This window comes from Laetiporus sulphureus (genome assembly GCF_001632365.1).
Source record: "Laetiporus sulphureus 93-53 unplaced genomic scaffold LAESUscaffold_5, whole genome shotgun sequence".
Taxonomy (NCBI): domain Eukaryota; kingdom Fungi; phylum Basidiomycota; class Agaricomycetes; order Polyporales; family Laetiporaceae; genus Laetiporus; species Laetiporus sulphureus.
In genome coordinates this window covers 1,096,107-1,112,192 of record NW_024468514.1, presented here as the reverse complement: position 1 = coordinate 1,112,192, position 16,086 = coordinate 1,096,107, and the positions used below count along the sequence as shown (strand labels likewise).

At 52.0% G+C, this 16,086-nt stretch overlaps 6 protein-coding genes and 1 non-coding gene across 7 annotated transcripts; 4 read left to right on the top strand and 3 right to left on the bottom strand.

The window, feature by feature from the left end:
• Window positions 1-813: 813 nt before the first annotated feature.
• On the top strand, window positions 814-1,098 carry LAESUDRAFT_629996 (kinase-like protein; the record flags this gene model as incomplete). Its single annotated transcript, XM_040903381.1, has 2 exons — window positions 814-1,006; window positions 1,034-1,098. Coding segments are annotated over 2 exons (258 nt in total), but the record flags the coding sequence as incomplete, so codon positions are not given.
• A 2,915-nt stretch (window positions 1,099-4,013) lies between these two features.
• Window positions 4,014-4,721, bottom strand: LAESUDRAFT_711689 (uncharacterized protein; the record flags this gene model as incomplete). The annotated part of the gene is made up of 5 exons (XM_040906857.1): window positions 4,014-4,137; window positions 4,208-4,245; window positions 4,288-4,445; window positions 4,501-4,557; window positions 4,610-4,721. 5 exons carry the CDS (start codon window positions 4,719-4,721, stop codon window positions 4,014-4,016), a joined length of 489 nt encoding a protein of 162 aa, XP_040768278.1.
• Window positions 4,722-7,437: 2,716 nt separating this feature from the next.
• LAESUDRAFT_429265 (uncharacterized protein) lies at window positions 7,438-7,926 on the top strand. Its single transcript, XM_040902426.1, has one exon. It carries the CDS (start codon window positions 7,538-7,540, stop codon window positions 7,862-7,864), a length of 327 nt encoding a protein of 108 aa, XP_040768277.1. The 5' UTR covers window positions 7,438-7,537; the 3' UTR covers window positions 7,865-7,926.
• A 77-nt stretch (window positions 7,927-8,003) lies between these two features.
• Window positions 8,004-9,104, bottom strand: LAESUDRAFT_429302 (uncharacterized protein). Its single transcript, XM_040902427.1, has 4 exons — window positions 9,056-9,104; window positions 8,498-8,988; window positions 8,300-8,442; window positions 8,004-8,134 (listed from the first exon to the last, which is right to left on the bottom strand). Exons 2-4 carry the CDS (start codon window positions 8,887-8,889, stop codon window positions 8,085-8,087), a joined length of 585 nt encoding a protein of 194 aa, XP_040768276.1. The 5' UTR covers window positions 8,890-8,988; window positions 9,056-9,104; the 3' UTR covers window positions 8,004-8,084.
• A 1,480-nt stretch (window positions 9,105-10,584) lies between these two features.
• Window positions 10,585-10,884, top strand: LAESUDRAFT_756017 (uncharacterized protein; the record flags this gene model as incomplete). Its single annotated transcript, XM_040912116.1, has 1 exon — window positions 10,585-10,884. The coding sequence occupies one exon, from the start codon at window positions 10,585-10,587 to the stop codon at window positions 10,882-10,884; it is 300 nt and encodes a 99-aa protein (XP_040768275.1).
• Window positions 10,885-12,461: 1,577 nt separating this feature from the next.
• LAESUDRAFT_694185 (uncharacterized protein) lies at window positions 12,462-14,331 on the bottom strand. The gene is made up of 3 exons (XM_040906184.1): window positions 14,163-14,331; window positions 13,004-14,109; window positions 12,462-12,950 (listed from the first exon to the last, which is right to left on the bottom strand). The coding sequence occupies exons 2-3, from the start codon at window positions 14,081-14,083 to the stop codon at window positions 12,813-12,815; spliced, it is 1,218 nt and encodes a 405-aa protein (XP_040768274.1). The 5' UTR covers window positions 14,084-14,109; window positions 14,163-14,331; the 3' UTR covers window positions 12,462-12,812.
• Window positions 14,332-15,882: 1,551 nt separating this feature from the next.
• Window positions 15,883-15,975, top strand: LAESUDRAFT_t20. Its single transcript has one exon. It is a non-coding gene; the product is annotated as a tRNA-Leu (tRNA).
• Window positions 15,976-16,086: the final 111 nt, after the last annotated feature.

Genomic DNA, 16,086 nt, shown 5'->3' with positions numbered 1-16,086 from the left:
AGCTGAAGAATCAAGATCTTGATGAGAGCGCTGTCGTTGTTGCCTTCCATGTGTCAGAAACCTGCGTAGCGAAACTCTACTATCTCTTCCAAGAAGACCCTGCGAAGGTAAGGCAACTTGCAGTGCTTATGGTACGGTTGAGTCTAATGATCGCACAGGTCGATTCGGATGTCAAATACGTGGAGAATGGCTTCGACCTGTATCATCTAGCCAGTTGCCAGGCTTTCATGCGAGTGCTGTACAACTACATCGACCTCTTGATCGACGAGAACAAGCCTTCGGGCAAGATGCTTTCGAAGTTTTTTCGTGGTGTCCCGTTAGCGACCATGAAGCGTTCTAATGAGGACCAAGATCATGCGCAACGTCCCCCAAAGCAGAAGAAGGCAGGTGACGGCTCGCGAGGTAACCAGGACCAGGAGTTTACGGCCGAGCAGTATGTTTTGGTGCCGTCTTTCCATTTCGGCTTACACAGGGTATGAGCTGTCCGACATATCATCTTCGTTTTGCATCTAATAATGGAGTCCCACTCAACAGAGACCAAAATCCATCTTTCCGGTTCGGAAGACTTCGGATCCCAGCGGTACGCTATATGTTGCGAAGAAGCTTCGCTGCAAGGAGGAGCTCCGCCTCCTCGAGAAGCTCAACTCCTTCACCCCTGGCTCTGAGCATATTATCCAGTTGATCGACTCGATAGACGCCAGTGTGGGCAAATGCATCGTTCTCCCGATGCGACAGCCCGTCTGGAGGGAACTGTACTCTAAAACGTTTACCTCCGGCGTCCTGAAAACCCAGCTTCACAAGCTGACCGTCGGTCTCGCGAAGGGCGTCACATTCCTTCACGATCATTCGATCGCCCATCTCGACATCAAACCCGGCAACATGGTCCTCACCGACGAGTTCTGTCTTCAGATCATTGATCTCGATGTCGCCGTTGAAGTCTCGCGCGACTCTCCCGTATGCACAGACTACGTCGGAACCTTTCCTTGGATGGCTCCGGAAATTGAACGTGAAGATGAAGACGAAGACGAAGCAGAAGAGGACAACCGCCCAGCAAGGCCGTATGATCCCTTTCTTGCTGATAGGTACTCGTGCGGCCAAAGCTTCCTGTCGTTCCTTCTTTTCGACTTTGAGGATGTCCCGGGTCTCAAAGAGTACACAAAACGGCTGATGAACCCATCCCCACAGCTTCGGCCCTCTCTTCGTGAGTGGTACGAATCCGATGCCATCGTGATTGCCCATGACGGGGGGGTGAAGAGAAGTGCCGATGCTCAGGATGAGGATGGACACGAATGGGACGGTCGCCCCTTCAAGAATCGGCGTGTGATGGAAATCAGTGGTTGATTGTCTATTGTATGAATCCAGAGCATCATCGGTTGCGAACTTGCAAGGTTCTATATTGCATCGCTGTGTTGTATCTCTCTTCAACGAGTCGTACTTTGGTTTGCCGAGACTACGAGTATAGTTGATCGTAAGGGAGAACGTTCGCTGCCCCAGCTCTGTTGCTGACCACCACCCAGCTCTGCTGCTAGCCATCCACTACCACCACCTCCTCCAGCATCATGGTTCCTCCCAATATCGATTGATGTATCCTCATCAATCACAAAAAGGAGCCCTCCCCCGGGTTCATCGAGGTCCTGGTCTTAGCAGATGCCCCCAGCTTCGATGTTGTAGACCTGCAGAAGAAAGTCAAGGAGCAGGCACTGAATGAGCTCAAGAACATTGGCGCCAGCGAACTCGCAGGGTGGAGATGCAAGGACTGAGGCTTTCTCACTGGTATACAAGGATCAAGTTGGAACAAAAGCTCACATGTCACTGTCATCAAGATTAATGTCCTTGGCAGACATCGATCTCAACCTTGACAATGGTGACATATGAGCTTTTGTTCCCACTTGATACCTCGTACACCAGCGAGAAAGCCTTTGGCAAGGATATCAATCTCGATGACGGTGACATGATTGAGCAGCTTGATGGAAGGATAAAGTGGAAGGCCTCAAGATTGAGGAGGAGGAAGTGCTGCTTGCGGTGAAGCCTGGTGAGTGCTTCATATGTCTTTTTGCTTCAGCTCAGCTGGTCTGATGAAGCCTATGCTCCCTGCTGGCAGATCCAAAGAAGTGTCTGTGGAGAAGTTTGTCTGCTTGCCACACCGCACGAGGACTATGATGGCGAGATTGTGTGGATGATGATGGAGGCGAAGCCATTGGAACACCGTGAAAGTGCATATAACTTAGTTGTGATCGACTAATGACGAGAAGAGAGCCTACCTGCACGGGCTCATTGAAAGAAAGGACATGCTGCCTGAACAAATAATTGATGAACCTACCAAGCATAGTTATGTTCTCCAGAGATTTGATTCCAAGGCCTTTCAACTGTCCTATGGCCACCGAACAGGTGGTCTCAAGGGCAGCTCAGATGGAAAACTCGTTGATGACCTACAATCTGTCATCCATCCTGTCAGATACAACAGGGACACTAGGCTCTTCTCTCTATCACTACTTGCCTGTGTATCATTATCATTCATCTTTAAGGGATGAATTTGTACAGGTCATGTCAATGTACAATCAGTGTGAATAGTCCACATCGATACTTTCAGTAAAACTGAATTATGTTTATCGCGGCGTCAGAGCTACTGGAAACATAGGAAACAATCTCGAGTCAAAGTCTATAGGTATTTGTGAATGCAATTGTTTCTTTATGTTTATAATGCTCTCATCAAGGGAGAGCATGCAAAAGAGATCATCTCCATCGGGAGGGAATGAACCGTTGTGAATAGATGTGGCACCACCTGCAACCCGAACTGTCGTAAGAATACTCAGACTTGGGATTTGGTCAGCTGGGTAGCAGAAGAAACGTACAGGATGCAATCACGTTTATGAGGTAGTAATCCACCAGTTTGCTGCATCCATCCTGAGCAGTTCGATGCATTGTCCATGAAACATGGAGCTGACCACGTAGAGACGATGCGCTCAAATCATGGCATTCGGTAGACTTCTGTTGCCAGATAAAGCAGAAGGTGTGTCGAATCTCTTGATCTGCAAAGCGAGAAATGATCGAGCGAGTGAGCAATTAACAGGAAGAGTTCTGCGATAGGGCATGGAAATCGTGAGTCTGGTTTACCTCCTGGAAAAAAAGTCGTAAGCTGTTTACGGGAAGCGTTCGCATCCTCTAAACTAGCACTTCCACGGTCGGGTGGCTCGCACCGAGGTGGTCAAATCACGGCGCCACTCTCACAGAAGCAGACTCGTATTTCGTTAAGGCTCCCGAGATCCTGTGGATGTTGCATAATGCAAATAACAGAAGCACTGCGGCTCCCATTTTACCGGAACAGAAAACCAGCGCTGAGCGTGAAGGCGACCATGAGCCGTACTTATTCCCGCTGACCCATCATGCAGGCGATCAGCGCGTCCACATGATATGCGTAAAGCACGTCGCGTGACGATTCGTCACGGCCAACGCCATAACGGTGACTGCCGCTCGACGGGTTCTCAGCTGACGGTCACGGCAGGGAAATCAACGTGCGGTGTATGTTGGTAGCCTTGTATCATGTCGCGAAGCTGTGATGAAAAGAGCTCTCAGTTGACGCTTGGGGTCGGACCGTTGGTGTTGTCCAGTTGATGGGGACATTCTCTGCAGGATACCCGCGTTGTCGCCAATTTTGTGTTGGTCGTGGAGCACTATCCAACTGCGTTATGATTAAGCGCGGTGTTCCTGGTGTTGAATGACAGTGATAGTTACGAGCAGAGCCCGATCGCGAATTTCCTCGACGTATGAGCGCGATTCTGCTATTTATAGCGCTATTAGCGCAAGCTATGAATGCACATCGATCGTCAGCTAAGCAATGCAGGCGTGTGATGAGCTACTTACTCAGACGATCCAAGATAGATCTGTGAAACGCATACAGAGAACGAGCAACGTCCAACCTTAGTTGTACTTGCTAATTCAACCCCTACCCTCCCGCGCCAAGAGAGCCTGAGGAGCCGTGGTTTGAGGGGAGATGCCATGAGCGGTCTTTTAATTCATTGTGGGAGGGACTTCAAGTCTTTAATCCGACGCCCCATGTCTGAATGTGACGTAGAGTTTGCGCTAACTGCGTGAGATAGCGACCGACTATGTACAGGCAGCGCTTGACAAGTTGAGACACTGTAAAATTTGGGCAGAACGATATCGGATCATTGTCAGTGAAAGATGGACAAGGCGCCGGATAGCTTACCATCGCCTCATAATTTCTATAGCACTACTCCCGCGCATCTGATAAAACGACTAAGGAGCGTCAAACAGTCAGGCGCTCACTCTTTGTGGAAAGGTAGATGCGCTAAAGGGCGCCAGGGTCGCTGTTGCAATTGGGCATGTTACATCGGACGCGTGTCTGCTACTGAGGCTACGATTCGCTACGACCATGACGCTGTTACTCCACATAAGCAGTTGAGGCGTACGCATGATCCTGTAGGCTGTAACCTCATCACGAAATGATGGAACGGCCCAATTCGAATGCTGACAACACACTGAGGCTGTCCGATGCCGACGTTTCAGTGAGCGTCAGCCTGCGCCTGGTACCGCTAGCTAAAGATAAAAGCAATGAAGTCCTCCGCTGGGATAACATGGGTCTGCGCACCACCGTTTTCACACCGCACTTTGACGCACATTTCGAACGCTTGCATGGCTATGCGCTTCACCGTCACGAGCATCGTCCTCCTCGCTGCTGGCCTTTTCGGCAGCTCGGCCATTGCCACACCCGCGCCGACCCTAGAAAGCGACTACAGGCCGCCATGTGCTATCACCGGCACATGCACAGTGACGCCAACGTGCGCTGCTGGTGTTTGCTACTAGACGTATGACAGTGAGCAAATTAGTCGTATCACGTTCTCAAAGCGCTGAGGTTAATCAGCACTCCTCAGGGACGGATTTACGCGCAAAGGGTCAATAGCACGCACAAAAACTGGCTGTGGTGGTTGAGTCGTTTTGGTTGTACACCTAGATAGCGTGGACGTCGCTATATGTTGTGAACCGAGCAATATCGTCTAGAAGAAGCAAACGTACGCTAAGGCCTGAAAGTGTGCTGAGAGAGCCACATAGATGTAGCAGGGAATAGTACGCCTAAGCTCTCAGATGACGTTTATCAACTAGATCAACAACTATAACCTCAAAGTATACCAGTGAGCGACGATTGGATGAATGCGTATGAGAGTAAACTGACTTGAGACTCGACGGTACATGATATACGGTTGACCACCAGCTATCTGGTCGTCATGGGTCGCGTCTTGACGCACAGTGTCATGAATATAACTTCCGCGTGGTAAAATAACGCAGCCGCGTTCCATGCACACCAGAAAATCCAAGGGTTTCAGGAACTTTCTTGTTGCAGTAGTCACTTATTTGGTATCTACGCACCGCGTCCTAGAGAATAAGAAGGTGAGTACGTGTAGACTGGACCGGGAAGAAATGAATGCGCTGAGCGGGCTGGCGCGGTCACGTGAGATATGTTCAGCGGAGTTAAGGTTCAGCGCGTCGCGTCGGTGGCTCGAACGTGACGCATGGGTCACAGTCACAGGACTGGTCAGCCACGAGGCAGGGGACACCGGGTGGCTCACTATAAAATGACCCGTTCCTCGCCCTCCTGGTTGACCAGCAACCACCACCACCTACTTCAAGAAGTACGTTCCCATCCCTTCCTCCCCGCCCATGCCTCTGACCCAGTTGTTCGCTCACATAGATGTGCGCCACAGTTCAGCCACCGACCCGATATCCCGTTCTCTAGGTAGCTTCACTGTGGCGTTCATTGTCGATGACATTGCTGACCTTCTCTCAAGTCGCAGGTGCCAAAATGGTACACTGTCTGGCCGACGAGACCCCGAGCCGCATGTGGTGCGTCCCGATGCCTTTCTCCTGGCTAGTTCGCCGGGGGAACCAAGGTGTGGGCGGAGGTTGGGTGGGGATGGCATAACGCGCGTTCTGCTCGGCCCGTGGATTCCCCGGCGGGATTATTCGACCAAGAAAGGCGAGGATGCAATCAAGACACCGGATGTGAGAGCAAGGTCAGCCGATGTGGCGTCGACACATTGTCAACGTTGGTCGTCTTCGGCGTGAACAAGAAGTATGTAGCAGTCGGTCAGATCATGCTGGTAGACGGCATCGGCATCTTATCTCGCAACACACAACTCGACACCCACAACACTTGATCCCGTTCTCTAGGTGGGTTCACTGTGGCATTCATTGTCGATGACATTGCTGACCTTCTCTCAAGTCGCAGGTGCCAAAACGGTACACTGTCTGGCCGACGAGACCCCGAGCCGCATGTGGTGCGTCCCGATGCCTTTCCCCTGGCTAGTTCGCCGGGGGAGCCAAGGTGTGGGCGGAAGTTGGGTGGAGATGGCATAACGCGCGTTCTGCGCGGCCCATGGATTCCCCGGCGGGATTCCTCGTCCAAGAGAGGCGGAAGACGCAAGCAAGACACCAGATGTAAGAGCAAGGTCGGCCGATGTGGCGTCAACACATTGTCAACGTCAGTCGTCTTCAGCGTGAACTAAAAGTATGTAGCAGTCGGTTAGGTGGACGGCATCGGCATGTTATCTTGCAACACACAACTCGACACCCACAACACTTGATCCCGTTCTCTAGGTGGGTTCGCTGTGGCGTTCATTGTCGACGATGTTGCTGACCGTCTCCCCAGTCGCAGGTGCCGGTACGGTACACTGTCTGGCCGACGAGACCCCGAGCCGCATGTGGTGCGTCCCGATGCCTTTCCCCTGGCTAGTTCGCCGGGGGAGCCAAGGTGTGGGCGGAAGTTGGGTGGGGATGGCATAACGCGCGTTCTGCGCGGCCCATGGATTCCCCGGCGGGATTCTTCGTCCAAGGGAGGTGAAGATGCAATCAAGACGCCAGATGTGAGAGTAAGGTCAGCCAATGTGGCGTCAACACATTGTCAACGTCGGTCGTGTTCGGCGTGAACAAAAAGTATGTAGCTGTCGGTCAGATCACGCCGGTGGCCGGCATCGGCGCCCTATCCCACAACACACAGCTCGGCATCCACCATCCCTTGTCTCATCGCCTAGGTAAGTGCGCTCCGCTCTTCAATGGTGATGATGTGGCTGACTCCTTGCAGTCGCAGGACAAGTACCTGTCGGGCCGTCGAGAAGCCCAATCAGCATGGGTGCGTCCCGACGCTTTCCTCGTAGTCGACCATATCGCCTGAGGTCCCAACGCGTGGGCGGAAGTGAGTGAGGGCGGCGCGCCGACCCCCAGCGGGTTGCCTTCTGCAAGAGAGCCGAAGATACAGTGGTAAGACAGCAAGCTTATAAAAGACTTGCGGATATAGAATGATCCGCGGCAGGTAACATTTCATCTTCTCGGGTGGCGGGGAGCGGAGGGCAGGTGCGGGGGTAACGGGGCCCGAGGTAGGGGTCGACCGCCTGTGGTCGATCCTGGCGCAGGCCTTTACGTGGCCCTCGGGATAAGTACCTGCTGGGGGCACGTCGGCCACAGCAGGGAAACTAGCGTGCGCCAAAAATTACGAGCTCCTGTGACAATACAGAAGTGACGATGCATGATCAATCTACTGTGCATATATATAAGTTTAGAACTTGCCGTCGTCCTGCCTTGTTCTTGTGCGGTTCAGTACTCTTGGGATATTGTGTGCGAGATGCTTTTGAGAAGGATGCTGTCGAATTTGTGCGTAAGCGGGTGCTGTGCGGGTATTATCGACAAACGGAGGAAAAATTCTCATCTCTATATTGCGCACTATCATTCATGCGTACGAATGGCTGAAAGACACAATACGATAATATTCTCCTGCAAAGGTCAGGGAAACATAGCATTCGCTGTTCTCCAGCTGCAGCACAGTGACTCCATGGAACCCAACCTGAGGATGTAAATGTCATCATAAACGAAACAATGCGCATTCCTGTCTACCACAATGCACAAACGACTGCAACAAGACGATTGTAAATACCACGACACCTTTGAAAGGGACTGAAGCTACCTACTGTCAACATCATCCTCGATGTCGGACTCACAACAATCGATGGGGGAGTATGTCGTGCCCTTCTCGCTTGCGGACTGCAGAATGTGCGCAAACGAATGACCGGCGGTGGTCAGAAAGACATGGTCGACCCACATGCAGGCTCTTCTGCGAACCCATACGCTGGAGAGTCATCATCTTCGCGTTTCAGGATTATCAATTACGAGGAAACGCTGTGTCAGTGAGGTTGGAAAAAAGATTGCTACGACAGGGACTATGACGTCCAACTTGACGCTCCGGACGCAGAAGGATGTCCGCGTGGATGGGCGGGATATGAAGTAAACTCACCAATGGTGTCAGCAATTGGAAGTGAGGCAGTCGCTTGCAAAGATGCCAGGACACACAGGGTGAAAGGAAGGATCGGCTTCATGAGGAGGATTGTTGCGCTTGCAGAGAGTGAGCGACGCAGATGAGAAAAGAGCAGTTCTTCCCTGCCCCATTTATGTCTTAGATGTGGACAGCAATCACGCGTCCATCAAAACTCACTTGTCATGCATTCGCTGCCCTTGACGTTTCCCCAGATACGCTGAGGGCTGTTCTCCGTTTAAAACTGGCGATTGATGAAGTCCGGCTAGACCTAACAGCCCTGGTGCTTGACACATACGGTGAGGCCTCGTGCTCATATTTTTGTCTGATGGCTTTCCAGGGACCTGCCAGCGATCGACAGAACTGTGATGTGAGAGACTAAGACTGGCAATCTTGAGTGATTCAGGTTCTTTTGTTGGCTTGGCATGCTTCGTGGTCGTCCGAGGCTTGGTGACTCCGTGGAAATGGTATGAGCGATGAGGACAGTGGGTTGGCCAGGAGATAATCAGGTCGCTTAGGCTGCAAACGGAAAGCTGGAGGAGCGATAGTCCTCTCGCACTGTGTGATCTCATATTGGGCTACCAGAAACAAGCGTCGTCCGTCGGTAACACAGAATCATCAGCCCTTCCTCAGGATTGTCTGCCACTGTCCTGATCCACAGTTGCGGGTGCCTATAGAGTGACGGATCGTCAGGGGCAGTTTGCAATATCTGAGCTTCTATGGTAAAGGGGTTCTCACCTAATTCTCTAACGTCCTATGTCGTTGTGGATCGGCTCTTCTGCATGTATATCCGCGTTTGAAAAAAGTCGGATGACGCTGCGAATCTTCAAGCCGCAGGAGCGAGATTAACAAAGAAGCCTACTAGGTTCACGGCACGGCAAACGTAGGAACGTCCGCACTTGGTGCATCTCCCAGTAGCTGATAGGCGCACCGCGCTATTGCATTACACCGTACCAGACCGTGGGTCTTAGAGATACGCAGGTCGGTGCACGGTAAGTCCACACATGCCGGCCGCCGCGACAGCAGCTCAGCTTCTGCGGCTGGCACAGAGTATGCGAGTAGACTGAGCCAACGAGAAAGAGCATCGAGCGGAAGGAATGACGAACTTGGTCCCGTCGCTGGCTCCGGTCGAGCCGGCGCGAATTGCTCAAGATGACTAGTCTTTGCACGACGGATCCGTGATCTGTGAACTGGTTACTGAGATTTGTCCTCATCAACAGAACGGGCAGTAGCTCAAGGGCACAATTTGCAGCTCTTTTCACAACATAAATGCGTAGAAGAATCGTAGTGAGAGCATTGGGGAATGTCGCAAGCGGCCATGCGCATGCTAAGCGCTGGCTTCACATGATCGTGTTTGCGAACGCGACCTGGTACTCTACGGCGCACATATATATATAGGTACTTGGGATTTATCCACTGTGCCCAACGTTATGCAAGTAGGCACATAAAGCGAAGGGAAGGTACTGAAAAATAACGGCTGAACAAGATCCTCTCAATGTGCTATAAGCTTATGTCTTGTTTGGCAGCATGCTTCGTCACAGTCCGAATATAAATATATGACCTTCGATATCTGTGGTTCGTGCCGATAAAAACATGCATATTCACGATGAGGCTCATACAGGAGCTCTCAAGTCCTCCCTTTGAATGTTTGAGCATCGCGCCGCGAAAAATCACACGGATCACTCAATATGTTTGACACTGGTAACAAGGCGCGGTTGTCAGCATGCGACAAACGCGGAGGGCTATGGCACCGTCCACCGGTGTGGACACGATAAGTTCGTTCCTGAGTAATTTGGAAGTAGGATAAATCACCTCAACCGACATATCTCAATGCTTGAGCTTTGTTCTCACATAGAACTTGGCGATGATCAGTATCTGTTCATCACACTGTCCCACCTCCGGATGCGCGAGCTATCCGGCATGATCTCAGTAGAGACGAGCACATTTCTTTGACCCGTAAAGTGGCAATGCAGCACTGAAGGATGAGATGCGCGATACATCTTCCATCACCCGCCCGGGCAGGCGTCGTGATACGACCTGTACAACGTGAGCGTGTCTGTCATTGATGCGTTCCGGAGCGAACGCAATGTTGATGCCAGCGCAGGAACTCACCGGATATGATATGAGACGACACCGTTCCTGCCGTCCCCATTCTGTGTGACATAGCGGGCGCCTGCATCCATTCGTCAGAGTGCTCTGCAACCGACCATCTGTTGGGATTCCGTCGCCTCCTTTAGCGGTCAGCACTCAATGAGGGATATGAAACAATGCCCGCTTCGTACGGTAACGGCTCATCAAGAATGCCCCACCTCAACTTCAGGCCGTATAAAAGGCGACCAACCGCCGTGGGGATTGCGGCTACAGTTTCAAATCCCTTGAAACGCGGCGTAAGTATTAGCTCCAAGCTCTTCACCACCATGCGCCTTTCCATTGCCAGCCTTGCTCTCTCGCTCGTCCTGCTCTTAGGACAAGCCGCAGCCCTGCCCACTTCCGACATCATCCACCCATGTCCCGAAGACATCGTCTGCTCGGTTGGGGAGGACTGCACCTTGCCTGTCTGCGATTAATGATGAAGGTGAGTCGTTCACCAGGTTGCCTAAAGATATGCAGCAGACACTCAACCATCATCTCCAACTGGCTCATATCAGGAACTGGGAGCGAGGATCGACCGATACGACTCGTCTGAAATGTTAGAACCTAGATAAAGGAGGGGATGGGGGGGGGAGTGCAGCATCGATGAACGAATAACATACACATGCATAATCCAAGACGTAAAATAGCACGAATCACAAAAAGAAAACTGTTGTTGAAGTCCGCTTCCAAAATTCCACTGTCCGAGATACTTTACCGTACCGCACACGCATGCAATTACGGAAGGACGTACACGAGTGTGGGCCAAGAAGCAAACTTGTGGAGTAGAAAAACGTTATAGCATAATTTTCAACATAGCCTGCCGATTGCCAATAGCAGTCTGAAAAGACCCGTGAACACATCAGCACTTCGAAAAGAGCGTAATGAACCATTGATCAAGGTGCACAGTGCATGAGAATGAGGTGTTTCACGTATAGCACGGAGTCAAGCCCTGACCTGCTTCGCCATCTGTAAGCAATCAAGAACACGTTCCGGACTTTTCAGACGTTGAGCACGTACACCTTATAGTTTCGTGTCGCAGCTCGTGACAAAGAGGCTAAACACGCCCGTTCTTGCACATCACCCATCTGTCAATCTTACATTGTAGGCTAGTTGCATTAGATGATCAGGAATGTCCTCGCGCTGCTGCTGCTCTGACTCGGAGCGAGTCTCAACGTAAGGGGCGCTTACGGTGCCACGGCGACCGCCCAAGTTCCCGACAGATCAGGCAGCTCTCTAGGCTCACTTGGTGGCTGTGCCCGCAACAGCGCTAACGTCTCTATTGAATTGCCGCTACAAGTTGGCCATCTTCGTAACGTAGTCCACGGGCATCCGGCTGTGTGCCTTGCCAGCGGCAGAGGTGACAACTCTGACGTGGATGAGCCATGACTCAGACTACAACTACAGCGAGACGCACACTCACCAGATGGACCGTACTAGACCGGTAATAGCCACTAGAACGCGGAACAACCAGTCTGAAACAACTTGTCGCAATACGTTGCAGACCTCACCTGACGTCGCCACCTTTTTGTCCGACTGACACGCAGGTCGAACTGAATGCATGACTCGTGGCCACTCAACGCCAGAAATGCTCCGTATTTAAGCTGCAACGGGATGTCAAAACAAATGGCACCAAACAACATCCATTCGAAAGTTACCGATGCGCTTGTCAACCAACGCTCTTCTCCTCTCGCTCTCCCTCTTCGGCAGTCTCGCGCTCGCCCTCCCGAGGACACCGACGGCGGTAGCAAAGCCGACGCCCTATGCTGACATCACGCAACGGTGTGCCCTCACTATCATCTGCACGATGGGGCCAGATGGAGAGGTCTGCAAGGAAGAGTGCAATCCGAAGGGCTAAATGGCGAGTTATGTTGCGGTTCAGATGAGGAAATGAAGAGCTGATATTGTCTGCAGGATGTCCGGCTCATTGTGGAATTTTATGAAATGACGGCGCGCTCGCGCGGTATGCCCGAGCAGATAGTTATGGAGAATCTGCACAACAATAGTCATCATTGGCAAATCGAAGTCTATATCGGTGTAAATCGTACCAGTCAATGTATCTTGTATGCGATGTTTTGAACAAAAGCTGGAAGGATTATCAGTACGACAGAAGGCGCACGCAGTCTTTACCAAAAGTCAGCGAATAGGTCAGAGGAGGATACAGAATGAGAATATGCTCCTAGGTAAGAGTCATCGCGAGAGAACATGCCATAGATAGTGTAAAGGGTATGCATACATGATGATCATAAATCCAAAACTAACAACACAACGATGAGTACGCAGCAGCACAGGGAGCCTAAATGAAGGGACCAACAGATGACCAAGATGAACGAAATGAGAGACTACATTCACATAACCCCACATCTCACTCCACCTTCTTCCCTTCAGCGGTCGGTGGCGGTGCCTCGATGGGCTTCCGCCGTTCCAAGACCTGCACCCACTTCTTCGGGAACCAGCCCTCACGGCCATCCCGCGTCCGGCCCTTCCACCACTCACTCTCAAGCTGTAGCCACAGCGTCAGTCTGGCATGCACAGTCAACACAACATGCAACGTACCTCCAGCCGAGGGTCCACCTCCGCACCGGTCGCAGGATCCAGCTTGCCCATAATAGCAACGATTTCGTTTTCCTTAAGGGACAGCTCCGCAGGTGACGACGCATCGAACGGATATAGAGCGCGAGCGAACGTGAGCTGCGAGGGGTCGAGCGGTGGCAGCGCTCCGCCCTGCTGTTCGGCCAGCGCCTGCTGGCGCGCCATAAGCACCTTGATGAGCTTATGCATCGCATACGGCACGCCGAGGACGGCGAGAAGGAAGATGACAAGCGGTTTCTTGCTGGCCTTTGGTGCTGGCAGTTGTCCATGCGGCGTGACCGGCCGCCCATTCACAAAGTCCCTAAACTCCCCCCGCATCGCACCAGCCCCGCTGCGTTGGCCCGTCAGCAAATCCCTCAACCATCTCACGAGACCGAATAGCCCGAGCACGCTGCCCAGCGCAGCGCGCAGCTGTCCGAGCTGGTCGACGACGCCGACCATGGCGAAGAAGCTCGAGTGCGTCGCGAAGAACGTGCTCTCGAGCATCTGCGCGACGCCTCCGAATGTCTGCACAATAGATTGTAGGAGCGCAAACGTATTCTGCGTCGTGCTCTCGAGGGCCTGCGTGAGCGTCGGCTGCGTGGGATCAAGGGGCCCGCCAGGCCCGGGCATCCCGTACCCTGGCATCCCGCCGTACATGCTGTTCATCCCGTATGAGCCGTAGCCGCCGTACATCCCTCCCATCCCGCCCATTCCGCCCATTCCGCCATACCCCATCCCACCGTACATGCTGTTCGCCCCGCCGTAGGGTGAGTAAGAGCTGCCGTAGGAGCTGCCATAGGAGCTGCCATAGCGGTTGTAAGGGCTGTAGGAAGAATAGGCGGAGTTGTAACCTGCGGTGGGAGCGGCGAGCGCCGCAGATGGACTGGACAAAGCTGCTGGGCGTGTGGGGACTGAAGGCGGGACGGATGAGGAGGATCCTGCTGCATTAGCTGCAGCGCTGGCTGGAGTCATCGACGTTGTTGGTGTGGGCGCTGGCGATGGTGCTGGGGCAGATGCAACCGCTGAACCGGCACGTTCCCATGGTTTTGGTGGAGATGCCATAATATGAAAGGGTTTGGAGTAGTAACCTGCGAAAAAGATTGGAACATGAAAGATTGAGCGTTAGGGACAACTCAGATACCTGCTCAGGTTAATTCAGACCGATCCTCCCGCGCAAAGACTCAAGCAGTCACGAACAAGGCTCAATAATTTCTTTAACAGCGAATAACGGTGATCGATAGGTTGAGACGATGGGGAGGGCAGCGCAGGCAACAAGAAGGAACGAGTGAAGGCTTTGCGGAGGAAAGGTCGAGAGCTGCTGACAAATCATGGGGACAGGAAACGTTATGAGCGCCCATCGCTCCTCTCAGCTCTTGTGGCCGCTAACTACCGTCTTCGCAATAGGCTCACTGAACCGTTCTGAGGCCGGCTGCTATTCAACGACGAACTTGTTGGTCTTGGAAGCGTTTACTTCTCGGGGTTTTCGTCCATTGTCTCGACGGTGATTTCAAGAGCTCAGCGCTCGACGCCAAATTGACTTGCAATATTTTGCACGGTTCTCGATACGACAGGTAGAGAGATATCAGCTATTCTGCCGTCATAGACAGTCCATGGGTGCCCCACCAGCACCCTGAACCATCTCGGATACTGACTCATGTACTACATCCTCGTGCTGAGTTTGTATAGTCAATGAACCACTGCGATATCTCGGTGCGCACAGACCATTTGCGAGACTATACTCCATCAATTCCGTTCCCTCGTGGCGTGCACGAAGTATTAAATCGTCTCTTGGCTATCTGTTATTACGGTCCACCACACCTGCCGGACCCAATACTCCTGGATAACTTTCAGTCAGTATCACCTAAAAGCTCGATTTCAAGCGGCTGCGTTCACCGTTTATCCTTTTCGTTCATTAACAGAACCACGTGCAAACCTCTTCTCCTGCAGCATTTGTCGTACACTTCAAGGTTTGCGCACAGGGACGATCGGACTCGTCACCAAGTGTCGGTATAGCGAACGTTTGGCTTGTCAGGAGGGCAAATGCGAGTAGTAGGCCCCTGGTAACGCGCATCGTGTGTATGCTAGGCTAGAAGAAGCAGTTTATGGAAGGACTTGTCGGTGAGGGTTAATCCTCATTTCGCTCTCGTTTTAATACTGGACATCTGTGATCACACTACCATCATCTCATGCGATAGACTAGTATACGGGGAGACTATCGGCTCCTCGGGTGGGTGTGACAGATTGTTGAAAACTCTCACAGGTACCGCTATACTGCCATGGTTGTTCGCTCAAGCATGCGCCCATGTCAGCTGTCATTTATTGCGCTGTAGCGTGTGACTCACGATAGACGGAACATTTATAAGCTGCATGAATGTGTTTCCCATTCCGTTTATATTTAGCCTCCTACTAAGGCGATGATATTAGCTGTCACTGGTGCGTCCTCCCCCCTTATACTTGAAGTTTCATGCAGCACGGCGGCTGCGCTACTGTCGAGAGAGGCGCCGATTTTGTGATCAGTCACGTACGTGGACGCCGTTGGTGCACGTCATGGTACTGGGAGGTGTCCATTGAAGGATGCTTATGAGAATGCCATCTGTGGGCGCATGATGGAGAACTAATTATTTCGCAATAAGCATGGACACGGCGCTCACCCGTGGCCGCATCGCTGTCATTCGCACCTGACTGCAGGCGACAACATCCTAGTGCCTTAGCGATCTTGATACATTGAGACACAGGTCATGTCAATTAACACTTCTGCCGGCAGCCACAGGCATATTGGTGGGTCCTCGCATTTATAACATCACATTAATTCATTTGATGATGAGCTGAATCTCATGATACTGAGCCATCACTGATGGCAAGGTGAGATGGCCGAGCGGTCTAAGGCGCCAGACTAAGGCAATATGTTGTCCATCTGGTCCGAAAGGGCGTGGGTTCAAATCCCACTCTCATCATTGTTATTTTATTTTATTTTACTTCACTTCTTAAAGACTTTTAAAGTGCATCCTTGTACATGTTGCTAGGAAGAGTTTTTTTTTCAAATCTGCATGAAGACTCAGGCCCTG